Source organism: Ochlerotatus camptorhynchus, unplaced genomic scaffold, assembly GCF_037179485.1.
Source record: "Ochlerotatus camptorhynchus isolate MF236.1 unplaced genomic scaffold, CSIRO-AGI_Acam_v1.1 ptg000370l, whole genome shotgun sequence".
Lineage (NCBI taxonomy): Eukaryota > Metazoa > Arthropoda > Insecta > Diptera > Culicidae > Ochlerotatus > Ochlerotatus camptorhynchus.
Window position 1 is genome coordinate 5,133,428 of NW_027040858.1, and position 27,028 is coordinate 5,160,455.

General features: G+C 41.4%; 1 protein-coding gene across 5 annotated transcripts in view; it reads right to left on the reverse strand.

Moving 5' to 3' along the window:
• Positions 1–27,028, reverse strand: part of LOC135710128 (low-density lipoprotein receptor-like) — an 852,116-nt gene that overhangs the window by 66,307 nt on the left and 758,781 nt on the right. For 3 of the 5 annotated variants that reach the window (XM_065232617.1, XM_065232616.1, XM_065232619.1), the window contains 8 exons: positions 20,577–20,847; positions 20,293–20,515; positions 19,894–20,226; positions 19,612–19,830; positions 19,404–19,548; positions 19,131–19,340; positions 18,868–19,066; positions 18,213–18,413 (listed from right to left, as the gene is read on the reverse strand). In XM_065232617.1, coding sequence (XP_065088689.1) covers positions 18,213–18,413; positions 18,868–19,066; positions 19,131–19,340; positions 19,404–19,548; positions 19,612–19,830; positions 19,894–20,226; positions 20,293–20,515; positions 20,577–20,847 — 1,801 coding nt within the window. Of the gene's footprint in view, positions 1–15,869; positions 16,377–18,212; positions 18,414–18,867; positions 19,067–19,130; positions 19,341–19,403; positions 19,549–19,611; positions 19,831–19,893; positions 20,227–20,292; positions 20,516–20,576; positions 20,848–27,028 lie in introns of all 5 variants that reach the window. The other 2 variants (XM_065232620.1, XM_065232618.1) reach the window with 2 other exon arrangements.

Here is a 27,028-nt window from a genome sequence, read left to right on the forward strand (position 1 = left end):
TGTGCCTGTGCCATTTTGCATTAGCATAATTGTGTGGCAAGTACAATCACAACTCTATGCCCGACGTGGATTGCAGAGAAAGCTCAAGTCACGTCCCAAGCAGTTTTGGAAGTTTGTCAACGAACAACGTCATGAAGCTAATCTGCCATCGTCTATGATACATAATGGTAACGTGGCCTCATCTACGTAAGATATCTGTCAGCTGTTCTCTGGAAAATTTGCTAGTGTCTTCACGGACGAGAGACTGAGTGACGACCATGCCCGACTGGCTGCCAGTTACGTACCACTCTCTGGCAAAACCAGAGCAGAATTGACATCAATCCCGAAATGTTTTCCAGGACTTCCTGGAAACTCAATTCGTCGTACAATCCGGGTCCGGACGGATCAACCGACGGCGTTCCTCAAAACGCACTTGGACAGTTTGCTGTCTCCTCAACGCTGCACGTTTTTCAAAGTTTGTGGACGTCGGCGTTTTCCCATCCTGTTGGAAGCTAGCGCACATGTTTCCAGTACACAAGAAGGGCAACAAACAGGACGTTGGCAACTACCGTGACATCAGTTCGCTTAGCGCTGTTGCTAAATTGCTCGACTGCATGACTGGTCGATCCACTGCCACTAACTTGCTGTACCTTACTTCCTACATCTCTAACAGTATGTCGGATCATGCTAAAACGGATGTCATTTATACTAAGCCTTCGATAAATTGAATCACCGCATATTAATCGCAAAACTGGGCAGGCTTGGTATCCACGGCCGATCGCTATCTTACTGTTGTCATTAGTGATCACCAGTCCCGTATGTTCGCTACCACGTCCGGCATATCCCAGGGTAGTCACCTGGGACCGCTGATTTTCATGATTTACTTCAACGACGTGAATATGGTAATTGAGAGACCACGATTAACTTACGCAAATGACCTTAAACTCTTCCTTCGAATTCACTCAATTGAAGACTGTTACTTCCTTCAACGTCAGCTGCAGTGTTGGCAAAATCAGAAATCAATTGATATTTTTCCGCTCTCATGCGCTCGCAATATCACGCGTGATATTGGAACAAAATTTCATGCTTGATATTGATTTTACAAGCTCTTTTGATATTGCGAGACTATTCACAATCTGCAAAAATTAAGCTGAGAGTTGACTCGACACAAAAATGATCCCATTGCACATCGTTTTCTTAGAAAGAGAAAGCATAGTTTGCTATCTCTTTTTAATCTTCACCGATGGCACACGCGAAAGGACTGCTGCAAGCCGTTATGGATGTTTACGTTGCATTCGGGTGTAAAGCAAAAATCATTAAACTCAATCTCACCACAGTTTGGTGAGATTTTCAGTTGGTGAGTTTTGTTAGCTTGACATTCCAAGCTGCGATATCACAGCTTGCAAAGTCAACCGCAGTTGTTTGCCTGTTGATTTTTTTCTACGAAAATCAAGCGTTATATTGGGCGTTGGTGAGATTTGATTTTTTGATATTTTCCCAACACTGGTCAGCTGAATGCTTTTGGTGATTGGTGTATTCTGAATCGTATGGAGGTTAACCCGTCCAAATGCTCGGTTACCTCTTTTTCGCGCAAGAAAGAGACTATTATGTTCAAATTTGTTTTGTTAGGCACTGAAATTGAGTGTGATTCTGGATACACAACTCTCTTTCAAGCAGCACAGCTCGTATGCCGTCGACAAAGCTTCCAGAATTCTAGGGTTTATCTTCAGGATTGCCAAAGACTTCACCGATATCTACTGCCTTAAATCGTTGTACAGCTCCTTGTCTCGCTCCATATTAGAATACTGCTCGGTTGTCTGGACTCCTCACTACAACATCGGTGTCGAAAGAGTTGAGTGTGTTCAGCGACGGTTCCTGAAATATGCGCTACGTCAACTACCGTGGACGGATCCCTTCCGATTACCTAGCTACGAAAGTTGTTTGCAACTGATCCATCTGGAGACCCTGTCGGGCGCACCCGATTGCCCTGTTCTCCTTGAGCAAATTGACATCAATGTTCAACCCAGAGCAATTGCTGTTAAAGTCGATTTACAACATCAATCGATCTTCCTCCTTGGTATGGCGAACCCTCACGATACAACCATAGTTGTGGGCGATTACAATCTACCAAATCTAGCTTGGGACTTCGATGAGGACGTCAAAGGATTTCTGCCTCTCAATGCTTCATCAGAACAGGAACTCGCTGTAGTGGAGTCCATACTGTCTGCTGGATTGAAGCAAATCAACGATCTGGTGAACACGAATGGTAAGCTTCTTGACCTGGTTCTCGTCAGTGACTCCGATTGCATCGAGCTGTTTGAACCACCCTCTGCAATTATGAAAGTTGATTGTCACCACAAGCCGTTGGTTCTAAAAGTTGACTCCCGTTCGAGAGATCATCCGCTCCCGTACCCAGCAGCCCGCAGTGAGTGTAATTTTGCACAATGTGATTTCGATGTTGTTAACACGAGGATTGCCGCCTTGGATTGGGTACAAATACTTGACCAACCCACCATTGATGCCGCCGTCTTCGTATTCTACGACAACATCTATAAAGTAATCCAAGGTACTGTTCCGGTGAAGACACGAAAATCTTGTTTGCAAATCCAACAACCTTGGTGGAATCCGCAATTGCGTAATCTGCGTAACCGTCTGCGTAAAGCTCAAAAAAGGTTACTTTCGTTCCCGGACCGCAGCAAACAAGTATACGGTGCAGCTAGTAGAAGCAGAGTATAATAGTTTGCAGGAAGCTCGCTTTCGTGAGTACGTCGACAACCTCCAGAAGGGAAAGATCAGCTGGTATTCCCGTGGACGTCACCTACGGTAGTAGAAGCTCCACCACCGACACCGCTTCTGCTGACCTTTTCGCTGACTTTTTCCGAAGTGTTTTCGAACCCGATCAAACTCCTCCACCGCAGCAATACATTGATCAGCTACCAAGATACGACATTCACCTGCAGCAGCTCATCTTCAGTCAAGACGCTATTCTCAAAGCCCTTTGCTCAGTCGATCCATCGAAAGGTCCAGGCCCGGACCGTATTCCACCGTCTTTCGTCCAGAACTGTGCAGCATCGTTGGCCACTCCCGTTATGTCTATTTTCAATCGATCGCTCACCTCAATTACACTAATCTTCAAGTCCGGTAACATGCACAAAGTGGAAAATTACCGACCTATCTCGATCCTGAACTGCTTGGCCAAAGTTCTCGAAAGTCTTCTGCATGAGAAGTTGTATCCAGCTGTTCAACCCATAATCTCAGAGTTTCAGCATGGATTCATGAAAAAGCGCTCGACAGTCTCTAACTTGATGACTTACACGAACACTCTTATAGGTAGCATCGAGAAGCGTCAGCAAGTGGACTCCGTTTACATCGACTTCTCTAAGGCTTTTGACAAAGTCCCTCACGACCTAGCCATTATGAAGCTAAACCGCCTTGGTCTTCCACCGTGGATCGTTTGTTGGTTGAAATCATACTTATCATCCCGGAAGGCTTTCGTTAAGGTACGTGATTCCAGATCCGAGGTATTCCATATACCATCGGGAGTTCTACAAGGGAGTCACCTAGGACCTCTCATTTCCGTTCTGTTTATTAACGACGTGTGTGATATGCTAAGTTCCTGCAAGTTGATATATGCGGATGATCTTAAGCTGTACCGTGTGATCAAATCGATCGTGGATTGTTGCGCACTACAAGCTGATATAGAGCGATTGTCATCCTGGTGTCAGATGAATGGAATGCAAGCCAATGCTGCCAAATGCAAAGTGATTACCCTTACCCGCTCTCACTCTCCGATCATTTTTGATTACTCTATGAATCAATCGCCGCTGGAAAGGGTTAATGCCATTAAGGATCTTGGGCTCATCTTGGACAGCAAACTACGGTTGACAGTTGCAAAGGCCAACTCCATGCTAGGATTTTTGCGCCACAATACTGCACAATTCGACGACGTGTACGCCCTGAAAGCGCTGTACTGCTCTATGGTCCGCAGTGTTCTTGAATATGGAGTACAAATTTGGGCTCCATACCATGCTGTTCATGTACTGCGCATCGAGAGAATCCAGAAACAGTTTATAAAGTTTGCATTACGACGTCTGCCATGGACAAATCCAGATAGCTTACCTCCGTACGAGCATAGATGTGCGCTTATTGGACTGCAAACACTAACAAATCGCCGAGTCTTTCTCCAGAGGATGTTCATATTTGACATGATTAGTAGTCATATTCCCCTTTATTCTGCGCCGCGAGTGAGGTGAGGTGACTCGCTGTCACTAGTGAGGTGACAAAAGTCACTGCGAGTAAGGTGACTCTCCATTTGATTTGTCACTCGCGGTGACTTTTGTTACCTCACTAGTGACAGCGAGTCACCTCACCTCACTCGCGGCGCAGAATAAGGGGGATTGACTGCAATTGTTTGCTCGGGAACATCAATTTCCACACTCCAGCTCGCCGTCTCCGCAACTATTACTTTCTGTGGACTCCCGGACATCGTACTGCTTACGGTTATAACAATCCTCTCGATAGAGGTTGCAGACTGTTTAATGATGTGTGTGATGTTTTTGATTTTAATATAAGTAGACCAGTTTTAAAGAATAGGATTAAGTCACTTTAAACAGTCTGTATGGCTAAAATGTCAAAAATGGCGGTTAAATAAATTAAATCCAGAGCAACTAATATTCCGCGCAATCGGTGATTTACAATAGGGTCTCCGCCAAGGGGTGTTCAACTCTGCACATTCCAATACGTGCCGGGTACTTTATCTGTGCCGAAAGCTAGGTCAAGCGTTACACCGAACGTGCCGAAATGTGGCAATCAAGGTATCAGTCTCAGTAACCCATGAGTTTGACAACCCTGCACTGTGATGACTTTTCAAGTCAAGTACGGAAAAAAGTTGTGAAACTTAATTCCAAGCGAGCTGGTTGCCGGTCATCCGCTTCATTCCACAGTCGAAGTTTAGCCCCTCTGCGAGAAGACATTTCTGTACCGTGCGTCATTCTGGGAGACGTTTGCCGAAACAAAGTACCCAACCGGAAAATGGAAGATGAATCTTGTCTACAACCTGAAAAACAATAAGGACTCGACCTAAAATGCCCACCGGCGGTAGTAGTAGCAGCAATCGACCTGCAGTAGTTTCCCAGCCTCCATTTTATAGGGAAGAGGGGTCAAACTAATTCCTCCACGGTTTATCCAAAAATGTCGGCTTAGGATCTCGATACTGGTTGCAGACGTTTGATGACTACCTCCTCCTTGTATGCTGCTTGTCGTTCCTTCATATATTTTTTATCCTTGGTCATACCGGAATGGCATAATAATCTCCCTGAAACTGCTGCCGGAACCGATTGCGTTCATTAATAATACCGCGATTCAGATTGGCTCTGTAACCTACGGTATGGTTACCTTCACAATTCTGTTAGCAACATCTTTCTTAATGTTGCAGTTGTCGTCGGTGATACGAACAGTTTCGAAAGAGCGTAGAGCGACTGCAAACCGGTAATACGGGATCCACTGACTCCACCAACCTCCACAGTCAATCGAATCCGAGTTCAGTCCATAGAAGCTGTACGGCTAACTGATTGGTGAACCATCAATCGTACCGGGTGGTTTTGCTGCGATTGCAGATACATCTGAGGAATGGTAGGATCGTTCGGACTGTTGTTGACACCGTACATTATCGCTACAATGCTCCTTACCCCCTTAGGTCCGGATCCTATGGCCATCGAGTTAATACTTAGTTCTAGTTAATTCTGGCCTATTTTTCGGGGCGTAATGACTCCGACTAATTCGTTTGGACATCTCTGAAACTATGGACACCTCTCAAAAGCCGTGTGGACTTTCTGTAGAGGTTCATCCCCCAAAAAGCATAAGGACAAAGAGTGTCTCGTCAATTATGCAATGTCTATGATTGGGGAAAAATGGCACTGACAAAAAATCCCTTTCCCCCTTACTTTGAACTAAACGAAGAAGTAAACCATAGCAACTATTGGCAAAATATCAACACAAAACAGTGTTGCCGTTTTTATTATATTTTGTGTCATACTTGTCATCGTGTGGCATGACGTGCCGATCAGTGGGCCACGATGTGTTTCGGCACAATGTACAGAGTTGATTACCCCTTGGTCTCCGCACTATTTGACTTTGACCTGACTCGCCAGCTGCTTCGCCGGAGGTTTGGTTCGGTTTTTTTTTCTAGATCAGTATAGTTTGTCTAGCAATGTTCCTTGTTTTACAGGATGATTATTACTTATTGATGTTTAATTTTAGCACTTTTCATGTTTAGTTTAGGTTACATGATTGGGGCCAATGACGCCTATTGATATTTAGTCATAAATAAATAAATAAATAAATATACGTTCATTGAAAATTTTAACAATAAATTAGGAAAGTCGAGAAAATTTTCAAACCCGGAAAATTCCTAGACCGGGACGGGGAATCGAAACCCAGCCATCTCCAGCATGGTCTTGTTTTGTAGCTGCGCCTTTACCGAAATTACAAAATAATTGAAAAGGAAAACGACTACCATGTTACGAAATCTACAAACGATACAAATTTTTATGCTAATCTGTGTACAGATTATAATAGGATCCGACATTTTCTCCGTTGGGTGTATGCAAAATCCAGGCCGTCTTCGCTTAAGCGATGCATAAAATGGATTGCTTCGGTGCTGGCAATGTTGATTTTGAATATACCATAACCTCATTTTGGAAACAGCTTAATTTAGAACATCACCGTTCACCGTTTCATTCCGTTGCTATGATTACCAATCCAGAGGAAGCGGAGGAAAATTTATGCACTCACGCCGATCATGAATTGTGGCTTCAAGGTGACCGAATGTAATTAAATATAATTGCGAATCGATTCCACCCGGGGGGGGAAGCAATACATCTCAAAAACGACAATTTTTTTTTTGGCCATTTCCAGCTCATCCGTTATTCTTCTTCCCCGAATTCAACAAACCACCTCCCCCCCTTCCGGTTGTTGCGGTGCGATGTACACACATGAAATGATTATTTTTTTTGTTAATTTCCCTCTCGAAAAACATCAAACTGATTCATTATTTACCTCCTCGCAGTTGTTGCTGTTGGACCGACTGGACCAACATCAACAAGGTCGCATTGGTAAGTCGCATCCTCTCCCACTCGCCTGCTCGGTTGAACTTTTGGCCGATTCACCCAAAACTGTGGTCCAAAATATGATTACCACTTTCGAGGTAATTACTCTTCATTCGCACTCACAAGCACGGAATGAAGTCTCATTTCGTGGGGGCCCATTGAAGTAGGCGTAGACTGCCATGATTTCATATCCGATTGACACTTGGTGGACACTCTCGATAATGAGCGGCCTACTGTGATTGTTATTGAAAATTGTTTTTTTTTTTCGATTATGCACTCCCGAACACTTTTGATTCCGATTATATTGCAAACTGACATTGGCGCAGCGCCGATGACAGTGATGAATGATTGACCACTGCGGCTGTGGGAGGAGGTGTAAATTTTCTCACTCTTTGATGCACTGACTGACTTGACTGTTGCGAGAGGAATAAATTTTGCCGACCGTCGTCGGTGGCGTCGTTTTTGACGAGTTCGATGATCGAATCCAACTGGCCTTTGGCATCAAGTGAGTGTGTGTGTATTTTAAGACCGTTGGATAGCCAGTTTATGGCGAAAATTTAGAAAGAGCTCCATGCATTTCCATTCGCCGCTTTACGAAAGTGCGAAATATGGATAAGAATGTGTATACGATCGTCGACGGTCGGGAAATGCGAAATGTACAGCTGCTAGATGGAGTTTGGAGTGGGTGGGGGATAGAATTTCTATTTACTAATATTTATGGTGTGGAAACGGGGTCAACCTGCGGGTGGTCAACGGGAAACTGCACGTAAGAAATGTGGCCTTTTTCGTCAGTCTAGTTCGTCGGATGTGGACAGAGGGGTTCAGAGGGGATGTTGTTTGTCCATTAAATTCCACACCTAAGCAGTTCCACGCCAAATGAGGAATCGGATAAACTCGACCTTCTCCAATTTGCATGAAACTTTGCATAATTGTTTGTTATGGGCAATGATTCATATGTTTGCTAAAATTCGGCCATTTTGGATCTTCTCAAATTTTCAAAATGTCGGTGTTGTAGTTTTTCAAAAAATTGTAACATGGAAACAGGACTTGACATCGAAATGACCGTCTCAGGACATTTGAAAATTTACATAAATCGAGGAACAAGAACTTTTGGTCAAATTCAAGAAGTTTTTGTTAAAACGTTTTTTTGATGTAATATATACACAAAAAAAAAACAATTGAAAACGCAGTAGGCTCTACCAGCGAACGTTTGGTTTTGTTTTCGGTGTCGCTAGTTTCGTCTGTTTTCCGCATATTTTTTAATTGTACCAAGTCAAAACAAGAAGAGTTTTACTGGGTCTGTTTTTTCGTTGCTTGGTGCTGGCGTTCCGCCTTCCCCAGGAAGCCCAGGAAGCACGCGAATGAGGTGTTAGGCAAAAATTCGGGTTCGGTGTGTTCGATTGTAAAAAAAAACGCGGGTGCTTCTGAGTAAACAAACTAGTGCTTCTTCGGAGGTAACATTTAGTGAGATCAATCATAAATGCCAATTTCGTACCAAATTTCGACACTTTACGTTTCTAAATCTGTGTTTACACGCGGGGCTTATTTTGTATGTGAAAGTGGTCTCATAATGGACGTGAATTACCAGGCATTCTGAAATGGGCTACTGAACCTGAAGTAGAGCTATCGCTTTCTAACATCACATCAAGGATTGCTACAAGCAAATTTCTTCCATAATATCACTGCCGCCTAATGGGGGTTAGATTTAAAACACACATACACACACACAATGTATACTCAAACCAAGGGGTAAGTCACTTAGAACTTTGTGCCGAAATTAGATTCGCCACAGCTTAGGCACATCCACTGGTACATCTTCAGCATACCTTCGGTACAATATCGTAGGCATTGAATTGTTATAAATAAAATGGGAGCACTGCTGGACAACTATGATTGAAGTTGTTCACAACATTACGAAATGTAAGTTCTAGTATGGGCTCAAGAGAAAAGGGCCGTCCCTTTAGTACCCTTAATTCAAATAATGATGCAACTCACACAAAACAAACTACAGAAGTCTTTTCATCATCCTCTATAGTCGGTCTTCAACAAAGTTGGAGTCCCCCGGTTCCATCTCTTTCCGAACGCTTATAGACCGTTGCTTTTCACAGCACAATATTCTAGGTTCCTAGTCTGCCTTCGAGGGAATTATAAAACCCTAAAACACAGGTCTTTTATGATCATTTGAACATAAAACATCAAAATTTCGCACAACTGCTACTTCCCGCGTCATCCTCAATCCGATTTATCCTTGCGATTTCAAACGAAAACATACAAGGTGTCAGAAATACCGGGTTTCCGGGATGAGTATTTTACAAACAATCGCAGCTTGCTATGTGACCGGCACAATTGGCACATCTGCGGCACACATGCACACACACAAAAAAAAATGACGCAAGATTGGTGTGCGGAGTGACCTACCCCTTGGCTCAAACAATTTTTTTAAAACATTTTAAATCATTTTCTGTGAAAAAATAAACGCTAAAAAGCGTACTAACAAAAAGTTCTGAAATTTGACCAAAAGTTCTTGTTCTACGATTTTTGTCAGTTTTCAAGGGTCCATGATATTGAACATTCTTAAAGATTGCATTTTTCATAATAACCTCTTTAAATTTGAGTTTAAAATATTAATTTTAAGGGCCTCGGATCCGTTATTTTTGCTGTTTTCCAGCATTTGTTATCAAATTGACTTATGCGGTTTCTCAATTAAATGAATCAATTCCTTAGCATTTAACCTCCGAAATTCGAGTATTCATTAAACTTTCCATTCCTATAGAGGACGCCCTACGAATTCTACTCAGAACTGTTTTAGAATTCTCCTGTGGTTTCCTAAAATCTGAAGTTGATCAAAACTATCTCGAAAGCCACCCTCTGAATCAGTGATGAGAAAAATCCAAAAAATCCACAATCAGTAACGGCCGAAAATCACTGCTGATCTTGAGAGAATCAAAATCACAAAGCAGAAAAGCAAGGCTGATTTTAACCTTAGCTAAACGTTAAATGCTTGTCAAAATAAGAAACCGTCATCCGCTGCCATTTTGGAATCCAAGATGGTGGACCAAAATTCAATATGGCGGCCTCCGGACAGTGAATAGGCATCTAAAGCCATGCAATATGGGTATCTATGGAATGGGCTCGATGAGTAGAAGTGGAAAATCAACATCCGCTGCCATTTTGGAATCCAAGATGGTGGACCAAAATTCAATATGGCGGCCTCCGGACAGTGAATAGGCATCTAAGTTCATGCAATATGAGTATCTGCGGAATGTGTTCGATGAGTAGAAGCGGAAAATCGACGTCCTCCGCCAGTCTTAAGGTGAAAATGTTGATGCCAAATGTCTTGAAAATACATGAAACGTCTAGATCTAATATTATGAGCTTCATTGCTCTTGTAAAATTGAACCGATTTTCGATCTTTCTCCTGCAGATGAAAGGTATTTGAAAGGAATATCTAGAAAAAAAAATTGAACTGCACAGCAAATAAGATTTTACACACTAAAATAAAAAAAAATCATTCTTTTTTCATTGATCTTACAGCCTATTCTGTAATATGGGTATCTACAGAATGGGCTGTAAAATCAATGAAAAAAGAAAGGGTTTAGATGCATATTCGCTGTTCAGAGGCTGCCATCTTGGATTTGTGGAAGCAATCTTGGGTTGAAATGCACCATTTTAATTTCATCCGGAATGCTGACTTGAATTTCTGAATGTTCTTAGAATTTAACATATCTTCTAATCCTACGATTTTCGATGATTTTGATCTTGGTTGATATTGATGCTGGTTGCACACTTAGATTACTTTACCAAAATCTGTGAAATTTTACCGAAATCTCAACTGCTGAACGTTCGGTAAACAGTTCGGTGATTTTTCACAGTTTTCCTGTAATTTTTAAACGAATATCTGTGAAAAATCGAAGAAAATCTGTGAAAAATCACCTAACTGTTAACCGAACGTTCAGCTGTTGAGATTTCGGTAAAATTTCACAGATTTCGGTAAAATAATCTTAGTGTGTGATTTTGGGAATCGAAAATCACACCTGACATTGATCAGATGATATTGATCTTGAAAGATAGCTGATTTTGATTTTCTGATCTTGATTTTAGCCAACACTGCTTCCAGTGTACCAAAATTTATTAAATTCTGGATTTTGGTTCCATTTTGAACGCAGATTACGAATATGTAATCATCTGAATTCCCCTAAACAACCCAATTGGGTTCTTAAAGGGTATTGAGGGCAGGGCCCAACAAAGTCACTTTCTTTCGACCAAGACGAACCATCACTTTCAATTGAAAGTCATACTGTCTTGTCTTCGAACAGATCCCCTTCAACATCAACAGAACCCCTTTCGATCAGTTTTCATACTATTTGATTTGGCTTCACTCGTGTTCATTTCGTCTTTCATTGACAAATGAATTTACGTTCACATTAAAGCGAAGCTGTTCGATCCAAATTTATGATTGTAGGGCGGTTTGTTCACTCCGAATCGGGATGACGTCTAAATATCGACAATCGATATTTAACGCCATTTTAAAATCCAAGATGGCGGCTTCCTGTTTTAAAAAAATCGGAAAATACTGTCAAATACCCATTAATAAGGTATTTTTGAACCGGTATGTCGTCTAGAGGCTAAAAATTGATATCCGACGCCATTTTGAAGTCCAAGATGGCGGCTTGCGATTTAAGAAATAGTGGGAAATACTGTCAAATACTCATTAATATAGATATTTTTTTAATCGAGTTGACGTCTAGAGGCCGAAAATCGTTATCCGACGACATTTTGAAATCCAAGATGGTGGCTATCGATTTCAGAAAAAAGGTGGGAAATACTGATGTCGACCCATTAATATGGGTATTTTTGGGATCGGGGTGACATCTAGAGATCGATAATTGCAATGCGACAACTTTTTGAAAATCAATATGGCAGCTTCCAGTTGAATAAAAGGGGGGAATTGTTGACAAATACCCATCAATATAAGTATTTTTGGAATCGGGATGATGTCTAGAGAACGAAAAGCGATATCCAACGTCATTTTGAAATCCAAGATGACTGCTTCCGATTTAAGAAAAGTGGGAAATTCTGTCGAATACTTATCAATATGGGTATTTTTTTAATTGGGATGACGTCTTGAGGCTCAAAATCGATATCCGACGACATTTTGAAATCCAAGATGGCGGTTATCGATTCCAGAAAAAGTGGCAAATACTGATGCCAACCCATCAATATAGATATTTTTGGAATCGGGATGACGTCTAGAGAATGAAAAGTGATATCCAACGCCATTTCGAAATCCAAGATTACGGCTTTCGTTTGATGGAAAGTGGGAAATTCTGTCGAATACCCACTAATATAGGTATTTTTGGAATCGGGATGACATCTAGAGAATGAAAATTCATATTCAACGCCATTATGAAATCCAAGATAACGGCTTCCGTTTTCTGAAAAAAATGGGAAATACTTATGCCGACCCATGAATATGGGTATTTTTTGAATCGGGGTGACATCTAGAGATTGGAAATCGATATTCGACGCCATTTTGAAATACAAGATGGTGGCTTCTGATTTCAGAAAAAGTGAGAAATACTGTAAAATACACATCAATATTTACACTTTTTCTGAAACCCGATGGCCACCATATTGGATCGGATATCGAATTTCGGCGTCAACGCGTTGTTGCCGTTCCGAAAATACCCACATAGAGCCTGTCAGTTTCACTTTCAGAGTGTCGCAGTCAGCGGTCGCAGTCGTTCATTGTGGCTGCAAGTGGATCTCGCGGGTTTTGTGTGTCGGACACTTGCTTTTTGGCCTTTTCTTGTGTCTAACATGTGTAGAGTATCATTATAGCGTCTAATAGTTTTGAGATTCCTCGTTGCGTGAAATATAGTTGTGAGAATATCTTTTTAAGATTTTAGTAGTCACTTTTTGTTTGTAGTTTATATTTTATTTCTTTCAAGTAATTATCGTAAATAATAGTTATTCAATAATAGATAGTTCATCCATATATTCGTACTTTGTCGCGAAGCGCTGTGGATTATGAGATGCTCGATGACCCTGGAGGGATAGATTTTGCTTACTGAGCAGAAAATCATGGATTTAACCCCAAGCTCTTCCACAGCACAATAAATCGCCACCATCATTTTTATATTTGATATTGAACATTAACTTCGGAAACTATTTGCATATCAAGCGAAAACGTAGTCCTGTATTGTCGCAAAGCGTTATGATTCTGAGATGCTCGATGACCCTGGGGGGACCGTTTTTGCTTACTGTGCAGAAAATCATGGGTTTAATCCCAAGCTCTCCGTCATGACTCTTAAAATTCATGATCACTAAACACAATGAATATGTTCTTTCGATAGCCGGCTATCGAGAGATTAAATAAACAACAAATAAACAATACATACTTTTGGTTGCATCGCCAACTTGAGGTGAATCCTAACCGAATACCCTACACAACCCTCCAACTCCGTAGCACTTATGAGGGTGTCGCTAAGTCGGTGGCCTCTCGTTAAGTAAGTACTACATCAACATTTCCTTCCCTATCCCTTCTTCTTCGCATTTTAAGCTTATTGCATATCGCATATTAGCTTATTGCGTGCTCTCAACTTAGTGTTCTAGATGCACTTCCATAGTTATTAATTGAGAGCTTTCGATGCCTGTACCATTTTTGCATTGATATGATTGTGTGGCAAGTCCAATCATACTTCTATGCCCAAGGAAGTCGAGAAATTTTCCAACCCGAAAAATTCCTAGACCGGACCGGGAGAATTGAACCCAGCCACCTCCAGCATGGTCTTGCTTTGTAGCTGCGCCTTCACCTACTGAGCTAAGGAAACTATGCCTAGTTATAGTAAAGATGGGCGTGGCCAGGAATAGCGACAGTCATGCTTCTGCTACTCTTGTTTAGATTGGAACCAATGTATACTCCCCAGCAATATTCCTGAAAGTAGTCTAACTGAGAATTTTAGAAAAGACGTGAGTATCGCTAGTATCCAATCTACGAAGTATATCATAACAGCGGTAACGCTAACGTAACGCGTTGTTGCCGTTCCGAAAATACCCATATCTAAGATATTCTGAAAACTGATTGCCGCCATCTTGGATTCCAAAACGGTGTTGGGCATCGATTTTCGACACCTTCGCGTCGTTCCCGTTGAGACCGATGGCCACCATCTTGGACTTCAGAATGGCCTTGTTAATTTAATTTTCATTTTATATAAAATAACAATTTATTACTTTCAAAGTGTTTTTTTTTTATGTTGCTCCATACGCGAAGTTAGCGATTTTCAGAGTTGGTTGGAAATGCTAACATGAAGCTTTAGTGTGATAATTTATAAGCTAGAGAATGATCTTTAGAAGAGGGTAGGTGGATAGTTCCGTTAGAGTACGGCAGTATGAAAATTGAATTGAAGTTGAAAATGAGCGAAGGGCCATAAATGCGACAGTTTTTGAAGTCTGACGCACATCTTTTGCCTAACCCGAACGATGTACGCGGAGACTTGAAGTATGTCTTCATGTCTACAGGCAAAATATTACTACGGCAACCGATATCGTGCGGATACTATCCGGATACTATATTTTGATACCTGACGACGCGACGCGTGACTTTCGAATGAATCTCGAATTGAAGTGAAATTTGAAGAAACGAAGGAAGCTGTTTTCGCATCATTCGAGTCTTTGCTTCAAATGAAATGAACTGATGATCTTGACGAACGAAACAAGCGATAGCCAAGTCATGTTTGACAGGAGGAATGTTCATCGGGACTCGATAACAAGAAACACAGTGACTTACACGAAAATGATTTAGTTCGAAATTAAGCGATTCTGCGGAAAGTTAATTTTCTTTGCTTTGTTTCGAAAATGCAGAATCCTGATTGAGGTACATGCATATTTGTAATCTACATTAGAAATGGAACCGATATATTTGCAAAAATCACCTTCTTGAAGCCCCTCGATGGAACTTGGTATGGGAGCGAGCTCTCAGTTTGTTAGTTTAGTGTCTAAAAGCGAAGTCATTATTTTGCTTTTAATCTCGATTTAATGGTTTGAAAAAATTTCGTTGTGCCCAGAAAACGAAAAGGGATTTGTAACGTGAAAGGAGACGTCATTAATTTTCAAAAATTCAAAAGCAGTTTTCTCGGTCAAAATCAAAATTACGTTCATAAAAATATGTTCATTGCATTATACTTGCCAACCGGAACACAGTGAACACATTTCCATTGACAGAATTTTGGTTTTAAGCAAATAAACTGATTCTGAATTAAAAAAAAATTATGACGCTTTCAGGTGAATGCATATTCGTAATCTGCATTAAAAATTGAACCGAAATCCGAAATTTCATCAACTTTGGTACACTGGAACTATTTTAAATAAGTGCTATAACATTTTCAAAAATCACCATCTTAGCGCCCCTCGGTGGAACTTTGTATGGGAGCGAGCTGTCAATTTGTTAGTTTAGTGTCAAACAGTGAAGTCATGATTTTGGTTAAATATTGATTTAAACATCGAGTTGAAAATCTATGAATTCTAAAATAAAATATTGTTGTGCTTAGAAAACGAAGCTCTCTGTTTCAAAATTAAAGAACCCAATTGAGGATATCAACCAAGTCTTGTGCATTGTCAGGTTGATCAAATATTATTCTAAAAAAAACTGATTTTAAACACACGAAACGAACGTTTAAACACACGACACAAATCACACCAACGAGGACAGTTTCCAGACAAACCACACACAGTCAGCGCGCAACGGACAAAACAGAAACGTCACATCGTCACACGCCAACAGACCTTGGTGGAACTTCCGGCAGAGCCATCGCACGTACTCGTACGATGCGTGCAGCTCGTTGCCGTAGATTGCCCGATTGCCACCGTCCGGACCGCCGATGTCGGCCACCTTGTCCATGAACAGTGTCTCTAGCATATTGAAGCGCTTCCGGTACTCCCAGAAGCTGTATTCGATCGTTCCCTGGTCAACCCGGTCAGAGTCGGTCCCGTCGTCTTTGGAGTGGTCTTGGGATCGGGGGGCGTTCGTCGTGTGTTCGTCATGGTCTACTGCGATCATCGCCGCAGTTGACAGCTGTACGGGGGGTCCCTGGGTGGTTTCGGTGGACGGTGGCGACGGAGTCCGTTGCAGTAGACGTCGATTGAAGTAGGAACGATGCAAAACGGTTTTGTTGACCGTTTTGATGGACTTCAAACTTGCGATCAGGGCCTCGATGCGGGTTAGATTGGTGCAGATGGCCGCAATGTGCAAACTGTTAGCAAACGAGGGGTGCGACGGCGGTGATGATGAAGCTGTTCGAAAGCGAGGGGTAAGCAAGTGTTGTTATTTCGCAAAGCAACAGAAAAATAAATGAAACTGATGGATTACCGCTTGTCGGAGATAATTTAGTTCTTGTATTATCCTGCCACAGTGTTGCACCGGAAGTGTTTTGTGTGAGAAAAAGTTATTTTGCCCCGGATGGGATGCTGTTAGTTAATTAATTACGTTGTGTTGTTGTTCACTGGAAAGCAGCCGCCGGCCGAACAATAGGGTGGTTCCATCTACAGCTAATTCCACCATCTTACGAGAAAAGTTCTTGCCAACCAACCATTCATAACCTCCGACGACTATCGTCTTCCATCCAGAGCGAAAGTCAAGTCCAATTACAGACCCAAACGCGGAAGAGGAGTGTGATTAATTTCATTCCGAAACGCGCGAAAAATAGCGGAAAATTGGACTTCAGAGCAAAAGTTTCTCCATTTACTACTACTACTACTACTACTTCAGTTAAGCTTTCGATTTCCTCCGGTCGTAGGTAGGGAAGGCCAATTTAAGGCATCAATGAAAGGACCCCGCTTGGAAGTGGGGCAAATCGTGAATAATTACACATAAAAAGCAGACATTCATGTTGGACGTGGAAAGCTGGGAGCAGTTTTATGATTAATTGTGTTATTTTCCCGTCTGCCAAATGGGGAGACGGCGTCGTGGGTCAGAATCAACTCTGTCGAGAAACTATTAATTCCGATAGAAGCAGAATGGGGTGCGAAAAAGTTGTTCAATTTAGTAGGTGCCAAGTCGAAGTTAATTTGATGGCGGAGGAAAGTGCAATTTGTAGCGCCGCTATTGACGGTCGTCGTTCTTGCATTGTTTTCGGTTGGAGAGTTTAATCGCGGAATGCTCTGAATAGGATGAAGGCAGTGAAGACTTGATTCGGTCAGCGTTGCCAGAATGCTGTCAAGCTTATCGGTATCAAATGTTTAAAATTAAAATCGATATTTATCGGTTTTTATTATTTTAATTAATTTTATATTTTTGCCGATTTAGAAGGTGAAAATTCAAACTCTTGCACTAAGAACGTCACATTTAGATTCCAGGAGAAGTCGGAAGAAATTTCCGGGGAATATTTGAATTAGCTTCTGAAGGAAGCCAAAGCTGTTTCCAATTATTTTGCACAAAATGATGGACCTCATTATAATGAGAAACTTGCTCTGTTTCGGCGTTGTAAGTTTTGTCCCTCTGTGATGCATTGCTGGCCCATTGTGACAATGTACACATTTACCACGTCCCAGAAATAAATTGCTCAATTTGGCTAGCGCCAAACAACCTAATGGGGAACCACTTTTCAAAACAACACCACCACGCACTCGTGAACCGTTTGGCTAAAAGCTCCAATTTCGGAAACGTCCTTTCGTCCATCAAGTCAATCCACCTCCACCCCCCATTCCTTGGTTTTCGGCATAGTAGTAGGCCCTGCCAAAGTCCATCAGCTGGGAGCTGATTAATTACAAACTATTTACCCACGGCCTGCTGTGCCGGCCGAAAGCTGTTTCGCTTAATATTGCCGCCATAGTGATTTTCGATCGTATGAGGAGTTAGTATGCGTGCATTTAGGAAGAGAAAGTAGTAATGCGGTACACGAGCGTGCATGAGTGACAAATGAGCACTCTCTGAAGTGCGGCGTGATGAAAATAAGCGATTGTTACATTTGGCCAACACCGTTCTCTGTGATTAATCGTGATCATTAATTAATCAAGTCACATATGTTTACCGGTTCTCCGCGATTGACTGCATGCTAATGTGTCGGTTGTTATTCGAACCCATCACCCGTATATTGCGATCGCTATCTTTCACCGTCAAGAAGTACTCACAGTTTTTGTCCCCATGCGACGTCGACGGTGATGGCTTTCCCGTCGAAGCAATGATATCCTTGTTGCTATCGTAAATGTTACTGGAATGGTGTTCGAGGTGTTTGTTGGACGAGGTGTTGTTCGAGCTTGCCGGTCCCGGTCGAGCACCACCCTCATTCGATTCATGCGACTTCGTTGGACCCCTCGCGGTGGTTGCACTCACTTGAATTGCATACACGCAGGCAGTTGGGTTGCGATGTTTTTGTTTTTTTCAAAATGATTTGTTTTGGACGGACCATGAAGATAATTTTCGATTGCATTCGTAAGAGATGTAAGATCACATGCACCGGATGCGGCGGAGAGGTTATGTTTGGAAAATGTCGTTGCGTTCGATGATTGTTTGATTTTGTTCGGTTTTGCCAAAAAAAGTAAACGAAAAAAAAAGAATGAAATAAATATAAAATGAAATGTAAATAAACTCAGAAAGACAAATAAAAACTCATCAAAGGGAAATACAATTAAACTGCTCGAGGGGAACTGGGAACCGAAATTCGGCATTCAATTTCGATATTGCTCGTTCACGCATACTTTCCGCCATGGGTGTTGTTATTGGATACCATTATTCGAGGGGTGGGACACTTTCAACTGTTTTTTTTTTAATCGGCTATGTACTTACCGTCTTCGACGCACATCAGGCCGTCGTCCATCAGTTTGAGTCCGGTGGGACACGCGCAGGAAATCTTCGGACTCCGGCTGTTGATCTGCGGTGCTGGCAGGCAGAGATGCGAGCAGTGTCCGTTCACGGCTTGACAGTGGTTGGTACCGTCCGGTTGACGGTACGGATGGTACACGTGAATTGTCATCGGGTGTTGGAGCTGTCGAATGGAAATGGATTAACGAAATATTCTACATAAAGGAATAGACGTTATGATTCAATACCATGTGCATCGCCGTCACCGGCTCGATATCCTTTCCGTTGAACTTGCTCGCCTTGAACACCGACTCCTTGTCCCAATCGGTCCAGTAGATGTAGTCTTCAAAGGTAGTAATCGAGAACGGATGCCGCAGATAGTCTGCCGAATATAGGACTACCGTTCGCTTTGATCCATCGTAATCGCAGGAAGAGATGGTGTTCAGTTTGGCATCAACCTGAGGAAAAGCCGAGACATCTGCGGTGAACTTTTTCAACTACATTTGACAGATGAAACTTACCCAGTAGACACGCTTACGAACCAAATCCAGCGTGATACCGTTTGGCCATTTGACTTCGTAGGTGACGATCACCTGCCGATGTGTACCGTCCATTCCGGCACGTTCGATCCGAGGGGTCGTTCCCCAGTCAGTCCAGTACATCCAGCTGTCAAAACAAAATCAACATTTTCATCCAACTCACGGTCGGTTCGAGTTGTCGCGCACTTACCCGTCGATTGGATCCAGTGCAATCGCTCGTGGAATCTCCAGATCGTCCTTGATCAGAATCTTACCCATGTTGCCATCGAAGTTGGTCAACTCGATCGTCGCCTTCTTGATGTCGGTAAAGTATATGTGGTTGTAGATCCAGTCCACGGCCAAACCATCCGAAGTGACGGTTTGATCCTTCACCACTACCGTTTTGTCGGACCCCTCGTCGATTGGTGCCCTGTTAATTAAGGTTAAACATCAACACCCTCTGTTTACCCTTAAGAAATAACCTCAATCTTACTTGTAAATCCGCTGCTCGGAAACATCGCTCCAGTAGATCATTCCGGTACGGAAGACAAAGTCCAGTGCCGTCGCCGATTTGGTATCGTTAACGATCGACGTCATCTCGCGGTGATCGAGCGAAATCTTCCGAATGTCGTGCCGCCGGGCAAACAACAGCGAAGCGTGCCCCTCGGTCGCCTTGCACTTTGTATGGTCCCGTGGATCCCGCAAGTAACCCGCCATGCACTCGCACTTAAACTTACCGATCTCGTTGGTACAGTGCTGCGAACAGGATCCAGCCTCTTCGCATTCGTCAATGTCCTCGCAGGTGCGATTTCCCACCAGTTTGAATCTGTCCAAATTTAACCATGCGTTTTTAAGTCCATACCACCCATCCCAATCATAACCTCAAACTTACCCTGGTTTGCAATCGCAGTAGAATCCAGCAGGAGTATCCACACACATATGCGAACAACCTCCATTATTTTCCAAACATTCATTCTTTCCGCACTTATCCGTGGGTTCGTCCTGGAATTCCGGACAATCGGGTTTCTTGTCGCAAACCTTAGCCAGTGGAATGCACATGCCACCACCGCAGTCGAACTCCGTCTTCGGATTACACTTGACAGCAGGGCGATCCGCTGAAATCGATTGGTCTTTTAACACCACTAGGCACTTTTTCCCAAAACCAAGCCAACTTACCACAATCGACCTCATCGCTTCCGTCCGAACACTCCGCCTTCCCGTTGCAGTGGAAGTGCCCATTGATGCAGGTTTTGTCCTTCTTGCACTGGAATTGGTCCGGCCGGCAGGTCACATTTTGACAGATGGGCGGCATTTCATCGTCTCCCTGAGGGCAATCCTTTTCCCCGTCACAGATCCAGCTCTTGTGGATGCAGGTGATCCGATCGCTGCACTGGTACTCGAGCGAGAGACACGGGTTTACGGTCGAGGGTGTCGAGTTTGTACAGCCCTGTAGTAAGGGAGGGAGAGAAGGGGCGTGATTGGTCAGGTTAGTTTAAGTGTTAAGTGTAAATGAGTAAACACCGAGGAAAAGATCCATTAAATTGAAGTGCTCTGATCCGAGTCTGATCTAAGGAATCTTCCGTGCACTACAGTAGGATCTTCGGGATGTCCGAGGTAAGTTCGGATTGGTCTGATGACTTTCAGTAAGTTAAAAAAGAATAGTCATCACGTATTGTTTCGCGTTTGTTTTGATATTGAATGAGTGGGGAATGACTGGTTTCAATTCGCAAAATCGATGCGACGAAGAGCAGAGGTGGTAAATGTCAAGAAAATGTTATGGGAAAAATATCGTGACATTAGTTTCCCATTCAATTTAGCGAGTTGGTGCCTTCCCGGAATTTCGAAAAAATATTTGACTTAAATTAAACACAAAATCGAATGTGATTGAGCCAAATCGAATTCTTCAGGGGATATAAAAATGTACAGTCTTTCGATCAGCACAAACATATCTACGATCTTAAACTAAAACTAACCCTGGTGAAGATTGCAACCTCTGGATCGAAACGTTGACGATGATAAAACTGTAATCAACAGTTTTTCTTGATTACTAAAAAGCCGAAACCGAATGGCTAATTCTTGCAGATCTTTAAACTTCCCCAAATATTTAGACTTTCCTTATATTTTCGATTCTTCCCTAAAGCAATTGGCACTGTCCTAAAGATCTCTGAACTTCTATCATATTCTCTAGACATCACTAAATTTCTCAAAAGTTTTTAAAAGTTCCCAAAATTTTCCTTATTTTGCCTTGAAATTGATTTTTTCCTGAACCTTTCACAGTTTTTCTGATCTTTTCGATACTTCCATGAAGCTCATAGAACTTCCTGTAAAATCTTTAAACTTCCCCAAAGTTCCCTAAATGTTCAAAAAGTTCTTAGAACTTCTCTTATGCTTGCAAATTTTCCAGTTATTGCAGTTTCTTTTTTATATTTCCGTGAATTTCTTGGAACTTCTGTGCAATTTCCGACACTGGAGTGACAATTTTTAATTTTTAACAGAATATTTCATGATTTTTGGGAATTTCTTGAAAGTCAGTGGCGTCGCCTTAACCTCAATCTACCTGTGCACCAACACTCAAAACATAAACAATTATCAAAATATTGCTTGCAATGGATAGATATCGAGTTAACTAGAAGATTAAGTGTATTTTTCAACCGATTCGAATATGAATATGGCATTAAATATGTTTTTGAAAGTTGGTGCACAGGTAAAAAGTGAGGTTACACGACGCCACTGTTGAAAGTTCTTACAATTAATTAATGATATTGCTCTGAAGTTCTCTAATCTTCCTTGTAATACTGGGAACATCCCTGCAAATAATAAAACTACTCTAAAATCAGTATACTTCTTTGCAGTTCTGTGGACTTCCTTGAAATTATCTAATACCCCGTAAAGACTATGGCTTGTATCATGTAATATAGACTGTCTTGCAATGAGCACTCATACATATGATTTACAATGAAAACTAGATGTATGAGTGCTCATTGCAAGACAGCCTATATTACATGGTATAAACCATAGTCTGTACGGGGTATAAAGCTGCCCATGTAACATTGCGAGTTTTATCGAGGTTTTAAAGCATGCTAAAAATCTAAATCATGGTCTACAGAACCCTCATAAAACCAAAATTGTTGCTTGGGTGTCGTAAATTCTCAGAATTACTTGGTGCTTCTGTAAAGTTCCTTCAATTTGCATGAAGTTTGCTGAATTGTCCTTAGGTTCACTGATCTTCTTTGATGTTCTCAAAGCTACTATAAAATTCTCATAAGTCTTCTGGACTTCTTAATACTGCCCTGAGATTAATTGAACTGTGCTAAAAATCTTTAAATTCTTCTGAAACTCTCAGAACATCTGTAATGTTTTTGAAAAAATTCAAACGTTTTCTGAAATTTTCCAGCGTCTCTAAAATACTTGGAACTTCTTAAAGTTTCTCCAAATTCTGCTGATGTTCATGCTGCTGTCCTGATCTATCGATCACAGATCTTTTAGTCGGAATGTTTCTGATGTCATTGTAACTGCCGTTAAGATCTCTAAGCCTCCCTGAAGATCTCTAAACTTATCTTCCCGTAGGTTTTAAAATTCTTCTTTAAAGTTTTCACATGTTTTCCCAGTTCTATGGATTCACCTGAACTTTTCGTCTCTTCCTTGAAATTCTCTGGCTATCTTGAAGTCCATAGAACTTCTTAAAGGTTCCTGCAGTGACCCTGAAGCAGATGGAATCGCCTTGAAGTTTTCTAAGTTTCCTTGAAGTGCCCACAATTTTACAGAACCTAACTATCTCGCAGTCTGTTTCATTCCTTGGAACTTCTTTACAGTACGCATTTTATGGACTACTTCTTAAGTCTCTGGAACTTCCCGGAAGTTCTTGCTACTCTTCTGTTGATGTTTCTGGATTTGCCCTGAAATTGATAAAATTACTCTAAACATCTCGAAACTTCCCTTTTCTGTATTTCCGTGAATTTCTTGGAACTTCTGTGCAATTTCCGACACTGAAGTGACAATTTTTAATTTTTGGAAGGATCTCGATATTTTTTTCTGAATTGAATGGAGAACTGCCTTTAGGTATTCATAAGTTCCTTGAGATGATCGGATCTCCCCTGAAGTTTCCGAAATTTTCCAGATAATACTGGAAATTTTCTGAGGCCTCAGAACTGCTCGAAGTTACGTAACTTCCTTAAAGGTGTTTAATCACAGCTGATGATCTGGTAAATTCAGTAAAACATCGCCTTAAATGCATTTATCCAATGCAGCCTGCTAGAATTATTAAAAATGGTTCCGAACGGTCAAAGAATGCCATTTTGATGATTCAAAAACATCGCCTAAAATGCATTTATTGCACTTCTGTTGTACCACAAAAAAGGATTCTAAACTCACTCAAAACCCGCAATTTGCATTATGTTCACCCGGGGGACAGTCCAATGCAGCCTGCTAGAGTTATTAAAAATGGTTCTGAACAGTCCAAGAATGCCATTTTGATGATTCAAACATCGCCTAAAATGCATTTATTGCACTTCTGTTGTACCACAAAAAAGGATTCTAAACTCACTCAAAACCTGAACTTTGCATTATCTACACCCGGGGGACAGTCCAATGCAGCCTGCTAGAGTTATTAAAAATGGTTATGAACGGTCCAAGAATGCCATTTTGATGATCCAAATATCGCCTAAAATGCATTTATTGCACTTCTGTTGTACCACAAAAAAGTATTCTAAACGCACTCAAAACCCGAAATTTGCATTATGTACACCCGAGGGACAGTCCAATGCAGCCTGCTAGAATCATTAAAAATGGTTTTGAACGGTCAAAGAATACCATTTTGATGATCCAAATATCACCTAAAATGCATTTATTGCACTTCTGTTGTACCACAAAAAAGCATTCTAAACGCACTCAAAACCCGCAATTTGCATTATGTACACCCGAGGGACAGTCCAATGCAGCCTGCTAGAATCATTAAAAATGGTTTTGAACGGTCAAAGAATACCATTTTGATGATCCAAATATCGCATAAAATGTATTTATTGCACTTCTGTTGTACCACAAAAAAGCATTCTAAACGCACTCAAAACCCGGAATTCGCATTATATACACCCGCGGGACAGTCCAATGCAGCCTACTAGAATCATTTAAAATGGTTCTGAGCGGTCAAAGAATGCCATTTTGATGATCCAAATATCGCCTAAAATGCATTTATTGCACTTCTGTTGTACCACAAAAAAGCATTCTAAACTCACTCAAAACCCAAAATTTGCATTATGTACACCCGGGGGACAGTCCAATGCAGCCTGCTAGAGTTATTAAAAATGGTTCTGAACGGTCAAAGAATGCCATTTTGATGATCCAAATATCGCCTAAAATGCATTTATTGCACTTATGTTGTACCACAAAAAAGCATTCTAAACGCACTCAAAACCCGGATTTTGCATTATGTACACCCGCGGGACTGTCCAATTCAGCCTGCTAGAATCATTAAAAATGGTTCTGAATGGTTAAAGAATGCCATTTTGATGATCCAAACATCGCCTAATATGCATTTATTGCACTTCTGTTGTACCACAAAAAATGATTCTAAACTCACTCAAAACCCGAAATTTGCATTATGTACACCCGCGGGACAGTCCAATGCAGCCTGCTAGAGTTATAAAAATGGTTCTGAACGGTCAAAGAATGCCATTTTGATGATCCAAATATCGCCTAAAATGCATTTATTGCACTTCTGTTGTACCACAAAAAAGCATTCTAAACTCACTCAAAACCCGAAATTTGCATTATGTACACCCGGGGGACAGTCCAATGCAGCCTGCTAGAGTTATTAAAAATGGTTCTGAACGGTCAAAGAATGCCATTTTGATGATCCAAACATCGCCTAAAATGCATTTATTGCACTTCTGTTGTACCACAAAAAAGCATTCTAAACTCACTCAAAACCCGAAATTTGCATTATGTACACCCGGGGGACAGTCCAATGCAGCCTGCTAGAATCATTAAAAATGGTTCTGAATGGTTAAAGAATGCCATTTTGATGATCCAAACATCGCCTAATATGCATTTATTGCACTTCTGTTGTACCACAAAAAAGCATTCTAAACGCACTCAAAACCCGCAATTTGCATTATGTACACCCGAGGGACAGTCCAATGCAGCCTGCTAGAATCATTAAAAATGGTTTTGAACGGTCAAAGAATACCATTTTGATGATCCAAATATCGCATAAAATGTATTTATTGCACTTCTGTTGTACCACAAAAAAGCATTCTAAACGCACTCAAAACCCGGAATTTGCATTATATACACCCGCGGGACAGTCCAATGCAGCCTACTAGAATCATTTAAAATGGTTCTGAGCGGTCAAAGAATGCCATTTTGATGATCCAAATATCGCCTAAAATGCATTTATTGCACTTCTGTTGTACCACAAAAAAGCATTCTAAACTCACTCAAAACCCGAAATTTGCATTATGTACACCCGGGGGACAGTCCAATGCAGCCTGCTAGAGTTATTAAAAATGGTTCTGAACGGTCAAAGAATGCCATTTTGATGATCCAAATATCGCCTAAAATGCATTTATTGCACTTATGTTGTACCACAAAAAAGCATTCTAAACGCACTCAAAACCCGGATTTTGCATTATGTACACCCGCGGGACTGTCCAATTCAGCCTGCTAGAATCATTAAAAATGGTTCTGAATGGTTAAAGAATGCCATTTTGATGATCCAAACATCGCCTAATATGCATTTATTGCACTTCTGTTGTACCACAAAAAATGATTCTAAACGCACTCAAAACCCGAAATTTGCATTATGTACACCCGCGGGACAGTCCAATGCAGCCTGCTAGAGTTATAAAAATGGTTCTGAATGGTTAAAGAATGCCATTTTGATGATCCAAACATCGCCTAAAATGCATTTATTGCACTTCTGTTGTACCACAAAAAAGCATTCTAAACTCACTCAAAACCCGAAATTTGCATTATGTACACCCGGGGGACAGTCCAATGCAGCCTGCTAGAGTTATTAAAAATGGTTCTGAACGGTCAAAGAATGCCATTTTGATGATCCAAATATCGCCTAAAATGCATTTATTGCACTTATGTTGTACCACAAAAAAGCATTCTAAACGCACTCAAAACCTGAACTTTGCATAATCTACACCCGGGGGACAGTCCAATGCAGCCTGCTAGAGTTATTAAAAATGGTTCTGAACGGTCAAAGAATGCCATTTTGATGATCCAAATATCGCCTAAAATGCATTTATTGCACTTCTGTTGTACCACAAAAAAGCATTCTAAACTCACTCAAAACCCGAAATTTGCATTATGTACACCCGGGGGACAGTCCAATGCAGCCTGCTAGAGTTATTAAAAATGGTTCTGAACGGTCAAAGAATGCCATTTTGATGATCCAAATATCGCCTAAAATGCATTTATTGCACTTATGTTGTACCACAAAAAAGCATTCTAAACGCACTCAAAACCTGAACTTTGCATTATCTACACCCGGAGGACAGTCCAATGCAGCCTGCTAGAATTATTAAAAATGGTTCTGAACGGTCCAAGAATGCCATTTTGATGATCCAAATATCGCCTAAAATGCATTTATTGCACTTATGTTGTACCACAAAAAAGCATTC